The following is an 18,231-nucleotide window of genomic DNA, read 5'->3' on the forward strand; positions in this document are numbered from 1 at the left end:
CTGCTCGTTTGAAAGCACACGGCTGGTTGCAGACGCAGCTGGACCTGGCTGCTGAGATAGAATGCAAGCTGAGAGATAAGCCATTGAGTTTGTGTGGTTTGGTTCCAAAGAAGACAGCAAAAAGCAACAGAGATGCTGCTAGCAAGGCCAAGCAACCCTTAGGAGATTAATTGGATCCACTGGAACGTGTTTATCTGTGTTGGGCTGTGTGGAAGGGTGTTGAACGGGATAAATTCCTGACTGGCTTTCAGTATTTTCAGTGACAGCTCTGAGCAGGAGCATGGCCTCACAACTGAGCATGGTTGGGATATTGCTCTGGTGGTTGAGATTGCTGAAATGCATGGAAGTATTCTTTACTTCTGTCAGTATTGCTCCTTGGAGCTCTACGCCTATGGAACAGAACACTGATTTCAGCTTTTGTTGGGCACTTCATATATATTGTATATTTTACCAGAAATTGCTGAGCTTTGAGGTGCAACATTTTCAAGTTCTTTTGTTTACTCTGATTGCTCTAGTCCAAAATTGGTTGTGCAAGCTCTAAAACTAATTTTGAGAAGGGAGACAATCTCAGTAGTCTTAGTTTATCTTTATGTATTGCTTTGATTACACAAAATAACACTGAGACCAAACCACCTGACTCTGGAATTTTTCCACATTGGAAAAGAGCAGTATGGATCATTACAGACACCAGAGGGATAATGTATCTGGTCGTGGTGTGTTAACCCAGTGACACTTATCATCTTTGGGAAAAGTCAAGTTACAGAATTGCTGACTCACAGTAGTTGCAGCCACCCTTCATTTAGGAGCTGGAGTTGCCATTCATCTGGACAGCTTGGTTTGTTTGGTCTGCAGGGTTTGGGGACCTCACCTGAGGCTGTTGGTGCTGAGCTCTGTGTGTACAGCCTGGCATGGGATGGGGCAGTGGGGACAGGTGTGCCAGCCTCACTGAGCAGGCTGGGGTTAGGACTAGGGTATCTGATCCATGCTACTTACTACTGTGGTCATGACCAATAAACCCTAAAAATATTACAATCCCAGTATCCTGATTCAGTAAGCCCTTTAAATAACAGGTCATCACCATTCAGCTCATTTTAATTTCCCAGATATCCATGCCAGTGTAGCAGAAGGGAAAGTTGCGTAAGAAGAGAGTCACTCATATTCTGAAAAATATGTTGAAAATACGTGTAAAACACTATGACCTTTTACCACACCCTGAGCAGAGCAGAGCTGTGCACATCCCAGATCTGCAAGTCCTTCCTGAACCTGCATTGTTATGTGTTGCTGAGCAGACATGCACACAGGCCTGGGAATCTGGCAAAAAGAAAGGCTGATTTAGCTATTTGATCTTCCCTCATTCCAGAGTAGATTTACAAATGTCTGAATACTTTGTTAATTAATGGAATGTTTTGGATAGTCTTCTTCTTAAACAAACATCCTGATCTATATAGATATCTTTTTGGGTTTGTTTGTGCTAAAATAAACAAGATTTTTCTTCCCTTTCTTTTGCTTTTAAATTCTTACTTTAAAAAGTGTTCGGGTATCCATTTTCTTAATCTGTTCAAATGTATTTGTTTGAAGGAGAGGTAATATTCTATGTATGCCAGTGTGAAAATGTCAGACTGAAATTGCTATGACCTTATGTTGGTCAAAATGACAAAGACATAGATTCTTCTGACAAAATTCCTTTGTTTTTCGAATAAGATATATCAAGGCAGTATTTGGTCTGTGGGCCAAACCCAGCCTTTTAGCCAGCTGCTTTGCCTTGCAGGTGCCCTTATCCACCACATCTTCCTGGGAAGAGATGGGCAGACTTCCTGCTGCACCTCATCTGAGAGACATTCCTGCTTCTCAGTGGGTGGAAGGAGGAGTGTGAGAGGGGAGGAGAGTTGAAGAAAGCAGTGCAGGGTGCATAAAACCTGTCTACCAGCTCCCTTTAGATTGTGGCCATTCTGAGCTGTGCCCATGAGAAAGCATTTGTGTCCTAGCCCATGAACGCTCTTGATTTGTAAGCACACTTGTAATTAAAATAATAATACTTAGATACAATGCCTAGGAGTTCATTAGAACTGACAGGTGGTTGGCTATAGTGCTGTGAGTCATTTGGGCAGCTGAGAATTGATGTTGGGCAGCAATGCTGAACCTACACCTTTCTCCATGCCAGTTCCCCGTGGCTTGGAAGTGTTGGGAGGGATGGCAGGGAGCCAGCATTAGCTCTGAGCTGGTGTCCAAGCACAGGGGGTCTTTCCTGCCCCCTAGAAGGAAAGAATTTGGTCTTCACAGGTCACTGTGAGATGAACATCAATAAAAATTACATATATTGACCCTTTAGATGCCAAAGAGTAAAAGCTATCTTGCTTTATTCCTTCTCTGATTTTACAGTGGTATGAATGCACACCATCACTTTCAGAATAGCAGGTGATGCTCAGGGCAGAGTGCTCCAAACATCAGCAGTTCCCAGGGCATGGAGGAATAGCTCAGATCATGCCAGTTAAATGACTCATTAAGGAAACCGGTCATCGCCAGAGCGACCGGTGTTGTACAAACATCGTGAAATGTCCTAAAAGACTAAGAACCATACAAATCATATGAATCACTCATAAACAGGCAAAACGTTTTGAGCATTAGCCTTTGAATAACAGTCTATAATTGGAAATGATGAGTGCAAACACACTTTATAAAATGTTTCTTGTTACATCACAGCACAAGTTTCATCCCATTGTTTTGGAAAGGGAAAGTGCACTATAACCCTCTGTGCTTCTGGCCTGCTTGTGCAGCCAAGGTTTTTGTTCTGTAGCCTACGTTAAATGATGTAAAAATGTAGAACATGGGAAAGACTAAAGCTCTGTTTTTCTCATGGAAGGTATTCTAATCACATTGTGTTCTTTCCTTTGGTTAAAGAAGGAATTTCAGGCCAGGAGAATTAGCAGCCAAATCCACAGAAATTAGAATTTGAAGTTATCCCCAAATTGTGTAACCGTACTTTTGCTGACTGACACATTGCATGCAAAGTATTATTTTATTAGGACTTAATCTATCCTTGTACCTGCTATCATGTCAAAATTTTAAAATTTCTAAAACCTTCATGACTCATTTCCAGAAAGACACAATATCTAATTTATAGCTCCATTGACAATGCTGCTTCAATTAATTTTCTTCGTCTTTCTTCTTGTTCCTCTATTGCTCATATCTCATCTGTTTGCACTGCCTAGATTTTAATTAAAAAAACTCTCCTCTCTAAGGAGCAATCTGAAGTGGCAAAAATAATCACTTAAAATATTGCAGTCATTAAAAAATTGGCTGCGGTCAAAGCCACGCATTTTCAATTTGCCGACAAATGATATTTTTGTTTCTTTTTAAAGTACATTTTGTATTTGAATAGCACACGCCAGCCAGCCTGGCTATCAGAGATGCTCCTCCAGCTGGGTGGGCTGTGTGACAACTCCTTAATGGGGGAAATTGATGGCCCTCTGCTTGTGTAGAGGTGAAGGCATACTGGGCAGATTTCTTTCCATCTGCCGTCAGCCCTTTGCAAGCTGGCGCTGCCCAAATGCCCAACACATTCATTCCAATGCAAGAAATGTCGCCAAAAAATAAATTGTGAGGCTACAGCTGTCTGAAAGAATCATCAGGGCCATTAGGCCCAGGGGAGATAATATGAAGAAAAGCATCAGTGTTCATCACTGATAAAAAGCTAATTAAATGATGGTAAAGATGACTGTGAATGCTTTAAAGGCATAGAGGTGAACAACATTTTCATGGGAGTGCAGGAATGAACCTCAGGAAGATGATATGCAAGACCTCAGCCAAAAATCTGTTACACTGAGGAATTTCACACTAGTGTTTCCTGTTGATGCTTTGCCGAATGGCACAGTTGTATCATTTAGTTGCCCTCTGTTCCACTCTCCAAGTAAAGAAATCCCACACTGTAAAGCCAAGAGGTATTTATTGATTCACAAGTTTGACTTGAACAACAGGGACAGAAACTGGCTTGGATGAACTTCAGTGCTTCTGTTTACATTCCTAATATTTGTCTTTTGAGTTTCTAAAAATCTTCAGGGCTGTGTCCTTAGCTGCAGCTGTGACAGAGGCTGATCTGGTTGAGGCTTGTGCTGCTTCCCATTGAACTGGAGATCTCCAGATCCTCCTAGCCAAGAGGTCACACCGAGGGTAGCTCATGTCTTCTTACATGGTGCTTGCATGCAAGTCTTTAGAAATACAGAGATTGATCAGACATGTTACACGATGTAGGATCCCAGATCCCACCTGGGGCCCTTATTTAGTTATGAAACCTTAAAGAGGTCCAGTTGTAAAGGGCCTACTTCACCAAATCTGACTTTCCTGCTTTTGCTGACCAATGGTTTTGAGCATCTTAATTGAAACAATTCTGCATCTCATATGATCAAGAGGCTTTCCTAAAAGAACCTAAAATCTAAGACGCTAGCGTAGGATAAAGAGCTTGGTAGGCTTTGACAAAAGATTGATTTTAAAACCACACGTTGGTCTCTCTCCCATTAACTAATGAATTCATAAGGTGTAGAAATCCTATATGAATTTGTAGGATTCGCTGGGTCTTATATACAATTTGGCTAAGAACTGTACTGAGAAACTGAAAATATTCATAGACAACAGCAACTTTAAAGTGAAAATGAATTTTTTTGTGGTTGTGATACCAATGTAGCATCAAAGAGTCCTTATCAAGGAATGTACCTTTGCTGCCTCTCCAGACACAAAACAAAAAGCCTGTGTCCCGGGACATTGCCATCCATTTATAAAACAGGGAATAAGCTGGGCATGGGAATGTGTGGGAGTAAAAGGAAATACTTCAGGAGGGGAGAATGCTCATCCTGGTCATCCATCTTTGGTGTAATCCTTGATAAGCCTTGCTGAAGAGAGCACTAAGGAAGTGTCTGAAGGAAATCATGTGGGCACTTGACAAGAGCAGTGGGGAGAATGGGCAAGGCATGCAAGTTTGGCTGTCTCACCAGCACATGTAGTGACAAGCATTGGCAGTCGATGAAAAGTGGCCCACAAGATGAGGTATATGGGAAATGGTGGAAGCGGGTGAGGATGGGCCATGCAGGGCCTTGAAAATGGGGAAAAAGCAGTGATTCCATAACTATCCAGTAGACAAACTTCAGAAACACAGCAAATTCAGAGTGAAGATTAGATTGAAAGTAAATCCAAAATCTTGAGATTCAGGAATGCATCCAGCCAATTTTCATTTTGCCCTATTCTTGCAGAGCAATAGCTTAACAATTACAGCTAGTGAATAAGGTAGTGCCCGATTAAATTAAAATATTTGTTGGTTTTTTTCATTTTTTTTTCTCTTGGGATCACCACATTTCCTGAACAGAACCTGGCTTCTTTCCCTTTGGCAAGGGGCAGGGGTTGTTTATTAAGGAATACAACAGTTTACTTAGGCTGATTGTCCCATTCCAGATGCAAACAATGGGCAACAGCAACTACTGTGAGGAGGCTTCATTCAAGTGCCTGTGTCTTACATTCTATTAAGTAGGTGATCTGGGAGTAAACTTTGTTAAATAATGTTTATCAGATTTGTCAAAGAATTTATTCTCTAAATTAACTTTTCCTTACAAATTAGTTAGCATTTTAGTGTTGTAATTTGCACAAGGACACACTAAATGTTCCAATGCATTTAATCCCCTTTAAACAAAATTGAATGGTGCTTTCGTTCTGGACCTACAGCTGATGCTTCCATGGTAACAAGAACAAATATCCTACAAGTGGCTTTAATTTGGCCCTTTTAGTTAAAAATTTTGCATAACAAGTTAATTTTCTCTTATTTTATGTATTATTTAAATGTAAATTAGATTTAAACAGAGAACAAATTTAATCTGGAATTCATAAAAGAGGACCGTGCAACTATGTAATCCACAGGATATCCAGTTTAGGGAGAGCTTAATCCAGATAGTTTTAAAACTTATTATCTGTCCATTCCACATTTCTTACCTTTTGAGAATAACAAAATAAACACTTGTGAAATTCAGTCCTTAATACTGGAAGTATGTAGACTTCCACCGCAAGTGTAAAGCCTTTAATTTGGGAAAGAGATAACACAATTTGTAAATTGTACATTAGGGGTTTTTTTCTAAAGACTTGAATTCAAATCTTGGGTTGAACCTGTGAGAAAACAAGTCTTATGGTTTCAATTCTGTCTTTAATCTGTTCAAGCCCTACTGCAAACCCACAAAACAATCCAACATATTTAGCAGCCTCCTGGATGCTGAACAAGACTGACAAGGTAGCTGGGGGCAATGCTGGTGAGAGACCATCTCCTGCAGAGGTTCTTTTGCTCCTGGAAAATTTAGCTGAGTGCTCTTTGAGGTTTTTCCTTCCCTTAGCAGCCCATCAGGTAAAAAAAAAGAGCAATAAAAGCTGTGACAGATAGTGACTGCTTGGAAAACTAAAATTAAAAACTGAGGGTGATGGTTATACAGGCAGATGGGCAGCTCAGCTCATGGAGCTCATCCACATCTGCTTCTCTCATGGGCAGGTGTGTCCCAGGGGCAGATGGTGGCACTGGGGCAAAACCGTACAAGAAAATGGTGGCACTCCCTCAGAACCTCTTTAATATCCATACCTGTGTTTAGAGCACATTTCTCTTCCTCACTTTTTAAAGGCCATTAAGGTCATGATCTTCAATTACATGTTTTACAGGTATTTAGAATTACAGGGGAGTTAAACCCCAGACTGAACTTCTCTTCTGCATAGTGGTTTCACATGAGCCAAAGCTGACATGAGCAGATTGTGATTTGAGCCATACGTTGTGTGGTTCATTAACACATAAAATATGCATAAAATACATATTCATAGATACTATGAAGCTGTGTATAAATGCAGAAATATAGCTTTATAGAACTAATTTAATAAATTATGATTTTGACCTTTCATAAAATGTTCATCATACACCACTGTATAAATAATTATTTATATCCCCCTTGCCAAACTGCCCATTTATTTATCTTGACAACCTAAATGAAAACTCCATTCAATAAATATTCTGCTAGACAGCAGAAGGATGTACAAATATTAAAAGATAATAGGGTTTTATCTTATTTATGTTTATTTTAATAGATGATTTTCATCAGGCAAGAGATTACTGATTACATATCCATTATCAAATGCATACTTACATATAACTTAGCACCTGAGATATAAGTTGCTGTTATAGAGGATTTTCCAATGCTTGTATACAATTCTAATATGTATCTCAGTAGGATCTACTTAGCTATTTGTTTCCTAAGATGAAGGTTTGCATATAAATTTGAATAAAGTTCTAGCCTGAATATTTATTTTTAGTGTATTTATTTGACTGCCTGCAGATAATAAGACTTTTGTGGCAGATTGATTGACAGATAAGGGATACTTCATTTGTGTTAGCAAATGAGGAAAATTCTGAAAATCAAGAAGCACAACAAAGAAATTATTCTTAAAATTCTGATATTAGCGATACTGATGAGTGTGAAGGTTAAAATCAGTAAACAAAAGCAATTTCTCAGTCCATTATAAATAACTGCATAGTACAACTGCTGTTTTTCAAAGAGAAGATATGAAACTCTCTCATTAATTTCTGCTAGTTGTAATATATTTGATGTGTAAATTATTCTGACTTTTTAGTGGCATATATGCTGTACTGTGTTTATGCTGCATTAATAGACCAGGGAGAAAGGAGCCTTGTGACAAAATCTATTTAATTTCTGTGATAAATTATCAACACTTCAGGATCTTCCTATTGCTTTGGCCTTTCTTTGGAAAAAAAAAACACCTTAACAGCAATTTGTTTATTTTAGCGGTTGAAACAGTCTTTAAGTTTTTACAATGTGTTATATTTTTATGCGATATTTAATCTGTGTTAATAAACATAGAGGTCTTGTCATTCAAGTATAGACCAGGAACTCTCTATACAAAAATTAGACATCACATACTCACAGTTTTTTCTAAGAATGTGTAGGCACCTCTAGAAATATATAAAATTATGTTCCTCTATGGAAATTAATTGCTGAGGTATTGACAACCATACTTAAAATAATTTTGATGTCACTTCATTGCATTGATAAATAAAGTGTTATAGAATATGACAAAATGTGTTACTTTGTACTCTACTTGTAAAAACCCATAGACAAAGATGTACTGAGCAGTTTTCATTTTTTGCCCTACCTTTCTCTTTGTTAAAAATCTAATTATTCCCTTATGTGACACTCCCATGACCTTTTTAAGTGCAGAAGATGTGATTGTCATATTTTCCCTTGGCACGTTATGAAGGGGTTCAGAGACAAGAGGGCACTGCACAGACGATACTGAAAAGGTCAATGCAATTTGGCATTATTGTATCTCTTTTTTAAATACTGAAGTGTTGTAAGAATGCAGAATTATTCTAATTAATAGTTCCTTAATTCAGCTTCCAGTTTTAAGGAGCAAGATCTCACACACACACACATGAATAAAAGAAGTGTTTGAGAGAATTATTATTTTTTATCAGTATTTTTTGTAATATGAAGAATTCAAAAACTGCAAAGTGCTGTTTGCATTAAGACAAGGTAGATTTTCTTTAGACGTTTCTAGTACCTGTTTCTGCCTCACAGATTTGTCAGACTGCCATTTTATCAGGCACACAAGAAGGCAAAATAGGATGGGAGAAAGAAGAAAATCTATACTATAACCTCCCCACCCGTGCACCTCACAGGCAGCTCCTTCCAGGCCAACACTCCTGGAGAGTTCTGGTGTTCATGGCATGCTGGGGGAGACACTTAGCACCATTTGATGTTGCTGAGGCAGTATGTGCAGAAATGCAGTAGGAAAAGCAGACAATGGATTTGAGAGCAGCCTCAGGACCCCTGGGATTGCTCTATCACAAGAGTTCATTGCCTCTAGAGCTATTTGTTATGCAATTTGAACTAAATACAGCAAATGCAGCCTTTTCAGTCATACACTCGAGGCCCAAAGTTTACTGTATGGCAATGCATAGCAATTTTACACACAAATACCTCTTTTGGCAAAAATTCAAACACGGAGATGTGACATGTTTCACAGCACAAAACTCTTACGCCTACAAAATCTCCATAGCAATATTTGATATACTACTGAGGTTATTTGCAGTCAGAGTTGTGTGTGGGCCAGATGTAAGGGTGATACTTTAAAACAGAAATAAACACCCAGAGATATGGTACATGACTTTTCAATGCAAACACAGTTTTACCATGGTCTGTAGTGGGTTTGTAGGGAAGCAGGTACAAGATTAGGACACAATAATTTTGGGGCAGGACAGGAAAGATACAAGACAATCATCTGGTTTTTATTTAGTTTCAGGCATCAGTGAGTCCTTAGATAAAGTACAGCTCATGCTGAGATCTGACAATGTGTGAGCACCATACAAACCCAACATAACCTCAGCTTCCATGTGCTCCTTCTGCCCACAGCACAGCTGCCAGTCCGATGGGAACTCCATCTACTTCCATGGGACAGAGGGCAGCGAGTTCAATTTTGCCACCACCCGGGACGTGGACCTCTCCATGGAGGATGCCCAGGAGCAGTGGACAGAAGAGTTTGAGAGCCAGCCCAAAGGGTGAGTATCCCCAGCCTGAACAGAGCCCTGCACAGGTGAGCAGCATCACTCCAGGGATGAGGAAACAGGATAGTTAGGGAATTGCAATTTATCTTCACTGTGTAGTCAGGGAAGATTGTGACTAGGATAAATAGCAATACTTTAAATAGCCCATGGTTGCAGATTTTAGGAAGAAACAAGTCCAAGAAGCCCAGGAGGAACAGTTTGCCTCTGGACCATCCTGTCACCACTGTTTTCAATGAAAAAAATCATGTTTGTGACTAATGTAGCCATTCTAAAGACACATGTAATGGTGACTTTTTTAATTCACACCAGAGTGTTGTTAACAAGCTCATATCCATATGATATCAAATTCCTTGAAATTCCTCCTCTCTGGATTACTGCTGTGAGCCTCAATTTACTGAGAGAGAGCTCCTGCTCATGCAGATGCCTGTAGGTGCTGGAGGAGGAAGAGAAGGAGAAGGTGGAGGCAGGAAAACTGAAGCAGCAGTCTGTTCTCATCTAGTGTCACCGAAAGCATAGCTATACCTGCTGGGTAAGAGCTCAGGGTGTGGCTGATAATTTTCTATTTCTATTTTGAATATATACTTATGATTCAAAGAGTCCCTGTAAAGCCATATCCAACAGGGACTGCTGCAAGGATGCAGAAAATAAACAAAACTGCCTATGACAGTATTACTACTCTTACCAAAACATGACTGAGCTTTAAAAAATGTGTCCTGATAAAGAAGCTTTATTGTATATACCTTTTTGTATAAATTCTGCCAAATAGAAAATAACCTCAGTAGGATCTTGGGTTTTTTATATTTTAAAAAAAAAATGTCATTAGTGGTTGTAAACCTAGGGCAATGAGAAACATACACTGCTAATTTATGGGTCTCCACTGAATGTTGATTTTAACCTACAAAGTACTTCAGATCATTAGCAACTGATTCAAATGCTGCCTATGCTGTGCTGAAAGTGAAGAGCACCTTTTAAGAAATACATGCTAATATGTCCTGTGGACGCATATATTTGGGATTTACAGAAAAAAATATTCACTGTGGACTCTGTTTCAGTTCAAATAATCATCCAATGGCAGCAGGTGCTGCTTCAGACAAAGGGAAGAAAATGAGCTTGTGTGTCATGGTCTACGTGACTATGTGGGATACCTTTGAGATGTGCTCTCTATCTTGTTTCCATCCTGGAAAAAACAGGATGGGAGTTCTGTCTGTGGCCATCTGCCCTGCCTGTAGATCTTCTCCACACAACTGGGTGTTTAGTTAAATTGAGCAGCTTGCAACCTGGGTTAGGAAATTTACAGCTCCTTCTGAATTAGGAAAATGTCACTTTTCCTGTCATGGGCTGCCTGGTTCCAGCTGGCAAGGGAGGGTGCAGCCCTCCTTTGATTCTGTCATTCTGTGTCCCAGCACCTTGGTCCTGACCTGCCCTCACTCTGCCAGCCCAAGGCCTCACAACCTTTTTCCTATTTTTTTCTTTGGAAATTTTACTCTATGTTAGAAACTTCCTTCTTTCTATTGTTCTATAAGAATGGAGATTTAAATTGCATGCTGCCATAAATAAACACTGAACTTGGGTGATGTTATGGACTACATCCTAATCATATAAAATTGCCACCACTATTGTTCCTTTTTTCAATATTTCTCTGGAATTTGTGTTGGGAGCCGTATATAAATGCAAATACATTTGAGTGAGTTTCCTTAATCACTTCTTAGAGAAATATATGTGAATGCTATTTAAACTATATTTGAACTACAGTTTTACTGTAATCAAACAGTCACAGAGCACTGGATACATGAGAGAGAGTTTGCAGGAAGTTCTCAGGCACTGCTTTGTCACCTCAGCTGGAGCCTGCCAGCTTTCAAGGGGAAGGCAAAAGCATCCCTCATAAGGAAAGCAAGAGGAATCTCAGGTACAGGGGTCACCACCAGTTCTCTCTGCACCAAATGCTCTTGGAGATGAGGGCAGAGGGAATCATCACTGTTTTTAATAAGCAGTTGGTTGGTATTTTTGCATGTACCACCTAAAGTGGGAGGCTATGTGTGTAGGGCTCACTGTTGTAAGTACCACACATATTTCCACTGTCGTTCTGCTTCTCTTTACTTGAGTGAATTAGAGCCTGATCCCAAAAGTGAACAAATCCCCACATCAGGCTGCCTAGCAGGCACACTTTTGCTTTGGACCTGTGTGTTAGTTGGTCTAGTTTAGGTCCATAAATCATCTGTTTTATAAAGAAGAATTCGAAGAGTCATGTGAAGGATAAATTAGTTCAAATGTAAATGTTAAATCATGCCATCACCCAGGATCCTTCTCCATTTTCTTTACTGGCAGTGTGTTGATGTACTCCCATTAAAGTGCCTTTTTTTAAAAAAAATATAGAGAATTCTCTGTTTTTTATTTCTGATGCTGCCTAAAAGGAGAGGATCCCTGGAAACATCCATGATCTGCATCATTCATGACTCTGAGCTGTTTTGTGGGTCACTACAGAGTGTTTTAATTGAGCTAAATAGAGCATACAAAAGATCAATGGAGCATTGTAAGATTTTTTTTTTTTTTGTGTAAGTTGAGGTAGGCACAACTGTTTAATTCTGTATTTGCCTTCAACCCAGGAGACCCATTTTCAAAATTGTGTTTTTATATTGCACATTAGCTTAAAAATATCTGCACAATAGAATTAGGGTTAGATTAAACTGTGCTTCCATTAAAATATTTATATCATAAAGATTTTCAGTGATGTTCAGCTCACTAATTCCTGTGTAAATGACTGACAGGTTTAAAGCAAGATTTCCAAACAGCCATGTCACCAGTCTGTCACAGCTTAGGTCCATGGGGAAACTGGCAGCTTTTAAGAAGATCCTAAAAATGCATTTTGGAGTCATTGGAATGGTTAAACTAATAAATAGACTGTTTAGTTCTTGTAACGACAGTTTTTGAAATTGTGATATGGCACAGAGATTGTCTCTGGTAGAAGGAGACAGGAAAAGACTTTGCCTCCCACAAAGGTTTCTGAACTTCCATGTTTTCTCCTTTCTCCTGAATCATACTGGATAGTTAAATGTTTGGATTGTCAGGATTTAGTGATTCTAAATAATTTCATTGTTTTATCAGCCTTATAATTCTTAAATACTTAATTATGAATTAAGACTTCAACATGAATAATAATAATGTATCAGACCAAAATAATGCACGTTTTCAACACTTTCTAGTATTTCAAAACATTTTGATCGAGTTTTGAAGTAGCCATCACTTTCATGAGGAAAATGTATTTTCAATGTAAAATATTTAATTGGAAAATTCTGCAACAGCTCTTTTAATTATCACTGAATAAAAATAAGATGAAATGTTGTACAGAAAAACTGAGAAAGATCATATCATCACATATTAGAAACACAGCAGTCTTTTTTCATACTCTGTTCATGTGTTAGTTAAAAACTGTTACCCTAAATGCTCAAGAAGATGAAAAGAGAGCATTTTCAGCTATTACCTACATATTTAATATTTGTATAGCAGATATGGTGGACATGTGCCTTTTCAAGTTTCATTGATCTATAAATCTTTTATTATGCAAAATTAATAAGAATGCATTTCTATTTTAAACATTTTAACACCAGAAAAAATAATGTAGATGATAGAACAATACAACACTACATATTTGCTAACAGCATTCATTAAAAGCCTCTTTTTTTCATTAATTCATTGCATTTCTGCCAAATTCTTTTAAATATTTATATTAACTTTGCCTCAGTTGAGTGAACTGAGTTTAAAAGCTAATATTGAATACATAAATAATGGCATAGGGATCACATTTGAAACACTGTGGTTTGTTGTCCTCTGTAAGAGTAGAAACAGAAAAATTTTTAAGTACAAATAAACCCCTATGGCATGTTTTGTATGAGTTTATCAGTAGTGTGCTGCTACACTTTCACCACCTATTGTTTGCCTCTGCAGCTGGGACATCTTTGGAGCCGTCATTGGTACGGAATGTGGAACCCTGGAATCGGGCTCAGCTATGGTATTTCTCAGAGATGGAGAAAGAAAAATATGTACTCCATACATGGACACCACGGGTTATGGGAACTTGAGATTTTATTTCAGCATGGGTGAGTATAAATTACTAATGTAATACAAGATGTGAAACGTGAGATTTACATTATGCAGTGCTCCACACTTGAACAAGTTGGACGTGGAGAAGCATCTTCTTGTCTTGTATACACTCATTTCACTCAGTGCCCCTTAATCCATACTTAGAAGAGAGTCGTATCTTTATCATCTTTAAAGGTTTCACAGGTACCCTCATATCCTCCTGTAGTCATATCCATATAGACCCTGGTGCTAATCCATCAGAGTCCAGAGAGCTGCACACGAGGATGAGATGGGAGTAGCCTAGAGGTAAGGCAGCCTTTCCTGGTGAACCCATGAAATAGTTTCACCTCAAAAGCTCTTACTCGATTCCTAAAATCCATCCTTTGCTAATACATTGGCCCAGGGTGAGATTCACACAGAGTGTGCTATGGTCTTGGAGGAGGTGTGTTCTACATGTGGCATCCCTCATGAAAAGCACTGCTGTGGTGTTAGCATCATCTGTGGATCTTCCTTACTGGGGCAAAGGACATCAGTCATTTGCCAGGGCTAAGAAAGCAGCCAAGAACCAGCCTGTCCTGTCGCTTCCCCCGCCACTGCTGTCACTGCAACTGTACAGGTTTGATGTTGCAACAGAGCAAAATCCCCATGGACATGGTAGTTAACGCTCACAGTATTTTTCCAGAACTTTTATTTTGCACATAAAGGAAGTTCCATGAGGTTATTCTCTCAACATCATGTTTAGAGAAAGCGAGGATTTTTGCTTAAAAGAGAATAATAGAATAATAAAGGAGGAAGCAGAGAATAAACCTGTGACCTCCACAAGCAACCTTCTGTATCAACAAGAAAAAAAACACACTTTATTTAATGAGGGGAAGACCTCATGTTGTTTTCCTAAATTGTTGCACATCTCCTCTGTGTTACATGAATTATGAATAAAGCACAGGAAAAAGAGGATGCTTTTTCTCATTTCTTCCAAGCATTACAACACCTGCAAGAAAAACAGGAAAGAAATGTTGTCAACCTTCTGAACTTAGGGGAGAAGTTGTCAGCAGATGCAGACACAGAGGACAGCAGGATATTGATATTGTTTGAAAAATGTCTTCTCTATGTATTTTTTAATTAAATGAGTAATTGTTTGAACACTCAGGCAAGGAGAATATCTGAAAGGACAAATGTATGTTCCTTATTAGAGTATAAAACACATTAAAGATGCACATCTTGTCTAGTTCTCTGGGCTGCTTTTCCTAGTCCATTACATGAACTGGCTGGCTGTAGAAAAAACCAACAAAAAAAAAAAAAAAAAAAAAAAACCAAAACAAAACAAAAAAATCAAAACAAAACAAAAAAACACATACAACCAGATAAAGTGTTCCAATATGTGAAATATTTCTACTCTACAGTCTTTTCAAAGAAGCGTCCTCATTCTGTTTTTATTTCTATTTTGAGATTTTTTTTAATACCTGGAGTAACCATACTACACAAGGAAACAATTCATTAATAACTCCTGTTTCAAATACAGAAACTTTATCTTAAAAATTTCGTTTCCACAATAACAAAGTTGTGTGATGATGTTCATCTTCTAACTATAATGCAGAATGTAATGCTCATATTTGCCAATACATATGCTCTTTCACAGAAGCTTAGTGAGTATTTTAGGTTCTACTCATAGGAAGATATTTCAAATGCTGCCCTATTCCAGCTGGGCAAGCATAACACATACGTTTTGTGTGGTATAATAGATTTCATCCAGCCAGCCATTCCTATTAGGACATGATGTAGATAGTAAAAGGAGCAGCATAATAAATAAGGTACACAGCAGTCTTACTTCCTACTTCTCAGCTGCCAATCTGAGAAGCATTTAAGATACTGTTAAGTACCTACATGTGTGACTGCATGAAGTGTGAGTAGTAAATAGCAGTTTACTGATGAAAACTCAACAGCAGAGCATTTCTGTGTAAATAGGATTTAAAGCACACAGATAGAAGTATTGCTTGAGGCACAGCATTTTCTATTTAAATTGTTTTGATAAGCTGATTAAAAGAGGTACTTGAGGTTTTCATAATCGTCAACCCCCTTGATCTCTGCCACGTGCATCTGATCAAACAGTTCCTATACACTGTGTCCTTAGGGATGGTGTTCTTTTGTTTCAGATCCCAAGTTAAATAGCATCTGACTGTAATTATTTTCATAATTAAGGCTGCATATATGATTTCATTTTCCAATAACAAGAGCTTCAATTATTTTTTTTCTCATTCAAATATATGTTGTACAGGGGGAACTTGTGATTCTGGAGAATCCCATGAAAATGATGTCATACTGTATGCCAAGATTGAAGGCAGGAGGGAACACATCCCTCTTGATACCCTGACCTATTCTGCTTACAAGGTAAATTGTCTTAAACAAAGCAGGTGGATGGGAATGGACAGACCATTCTCTTTTCAAGCCATCACAGGAATTCTGTGTGGTGAATTCCACAGGGACACTCAATGTGACATTCCCAAACACAAAAATCAGGTGCAGAATTGGGAGCAATTGGGCACTTTTGCAGCACAGCTCTGCAGTTACTGGTGGTCACTCCAGCCCCAGGCAGGACTGGGCAGTGTTGGCTGGGGCTGGGGAAACAGGCAGGCAAGCAATGGGCAAAAATTGTCAGGTATTAGCTGCAAACTGCAATGATAACATCTCCTCACAACAGATTACTCCTGTTTCCACTCAAGCTCGTTCTAGGCACAGTGTGATGCTGAGGAACAGGATCCTGAGAGGGTCATTCCTGGCAGGATCAGGGGCTGGGAGAGGATGGAGAGGTGCACAGACTCAGCCGTGGGAGGAGGCCGCTGGCAGAGTGCACAGGCAGCATCTCCTCTGCCCAAAGTGCAACCACCTTCCAACACATCCACCACCCTCAGCAGGACAGTAAAGATCTTGAACTTGCCTTCAGGATCCTTCCTGTCTAGGGCAAAAATCACTTAGACCATGTCTACCCTGATAAAGTAGCTCTGAGGTCTCCTTATTCTGCTGCTGTAAAGCAGGCGAAATTTGGTATTTCATACATCTTCACACAGATATGCTAGATATTGAAATGCAGTGTGCTTACATAGTCTGAGGGAAGTCTGATGGTAAAGATGCTGCTGATTTCAAGCACAGAGCTATGTGCATTTTGTCTGTAACTTTAGCACTTAGATACCAAATATTTACAATAGGGTTTGGCCTGAGTTCATTTGAGTCACTTGCATTGTTTCATTGTGCATGGCTTCCCTCCTCGCCTGCTTCTGTGTGAAAGACAGGGTAGAACTTTTGTAAAACTAAGGAAACTCTAATTGTAAAATAATAAAATATTAATTAGGGAACTTGGGGAGAGATAGGATCTGAAATTACATGGAATTCATTGTGGAGGTTTTTTAAAACAAGCAGTTTTAAAGCTGACATCCTCTTTTGACATAATAAAGTTCTAATTACATTGCTTTAGGACAAAGGCTAATCTTTGTGAGGCAGTGCTTTCATTTATTTCAGCAACGTAACATCCTCCCCACTTATGCCTGTGAACTCCTGCTGTTACTCCATTCTCACGTATCCAGAGTAGTCATGCCACCACCCTCCTCCTGGAGCTGTAAGGCTCCAGGACAAACATCACCTTCCCTTCCCGACTGAAGGTGACAACATAAACTTGCCCTTCTCAGAACACAGAAGGTGCAGTCTTTTCTTCTGTGCCTTTACAACCAAACAATCCCATCCCTCTGAGGTGATAAGCATCACTGGTACTCAGGGTGCTAATACCTATCCACCTAATAGTAAAAGATTTTATTTGGGATCTTGTGGAAAAAGGTGTCTAAAAAAGTTTACAAAATGAATCAAGGAGAAAGAATAGCACATTTGTTTCAGCACAATTAGAGTTGCTTTTTTATTTTAAATGGTACATTATAAACTTTTTAACTTATTTAAGCCTTACTTAATTTCTTTTGAAGGTGCCATCTTTGGTTTCTGTTGTCATTAGTCCGGACCTGCAGACTCCTGCAACCAAATTTTGCCTGAAGCAGAAGAGTCACCAAGGCCACAACAGGAATGTTTGGGCTGTGGATTATTTCCACGTCCTTCCGGTGCTCCCTTCCTCCATGACTCACATGATCCAATTTTCCATCAATTTGGGTTGTGGAACTTACCAACCTGGTAACAGGTAAAACTGGCAAGATCATTCTTTTGGTTATCAGCTTTCTCGTATATTTTTGTCTATAAAATCTATATAAGGATTTGTAAATCTTTTTTTCAGAATAAGGGATCCCACTAATAATGACAAATATAAGCTGCTCAAAAGCTAATGTTTCTCCTGATCTTTACAGGCCCAGATTTATGTATCTCATGTGCAATAAAGAGTCACTTAATAGCTTTCCAGGTCAAAACTTGCATTTCTTAGCCCATTATTCTGAAATATGCTCATGATTTCAGAGTGACTTTTGTTTCAGTTTCTAATGGGTATGAGATTTACTTCTTAATACTGTGTAAGGAGGAAAGCATTAAAGGCAGCAGCAAAAACCTGCCCTGCTGACCCCTCTGAGATTACTGATGCCACA

General features: G+C 38.9%; 1 protein-coding gene across 3 annotated transcripts in view; it reads left to right on the forward strand.

Annotated features, from left to right (window-relative positions):
• RELN (reelin) overlaps window positions 1-18,231 on the forward strand; it is a 277,724-nt gene that overhangs the window by 156,361 nt on the left and 103,132 nt on the right. For all 3 annotated transcript variants that reach the window (XM_077783642.1, XM_077783643.1, XM_031507057.2), the window contains exons 11-14: window positions 9,438-9,583; window positions 13,532-13,683; window positions 15,939-16,051; window positions 17,629-17,837. In XM_077783642.1, coding sequence (XP_077639768.1) covers window positions 9,438-9,583; window positions 13,532-13,683; window positions 15,939-16,051; window positions 17,629-17,837 — 620 coding nt within the window. The remainder of the gene's footprint in view (window positions 1-9,437; window positions 9,584-13,531; window positions 13,684-15,938; window positions 16,052-17,628; window positions 17,838-18,231) is intronic.

The sequence above is a fragment of the Lonchura striata genome, chromosome 5 (assembly GCF_046129695.1).
Source record: "Lonchura striata isolate bLonStr1 chromosome 5, bLonStr1.mat, whole genome shotgun sequence".
NCBI classification, from domain to species: domain Eukaryota; kingdom Metazoa; phylum Chordata; class Aves; order Passeriformes; family Estrildidae; genus Lonchura; species Lonchura striata.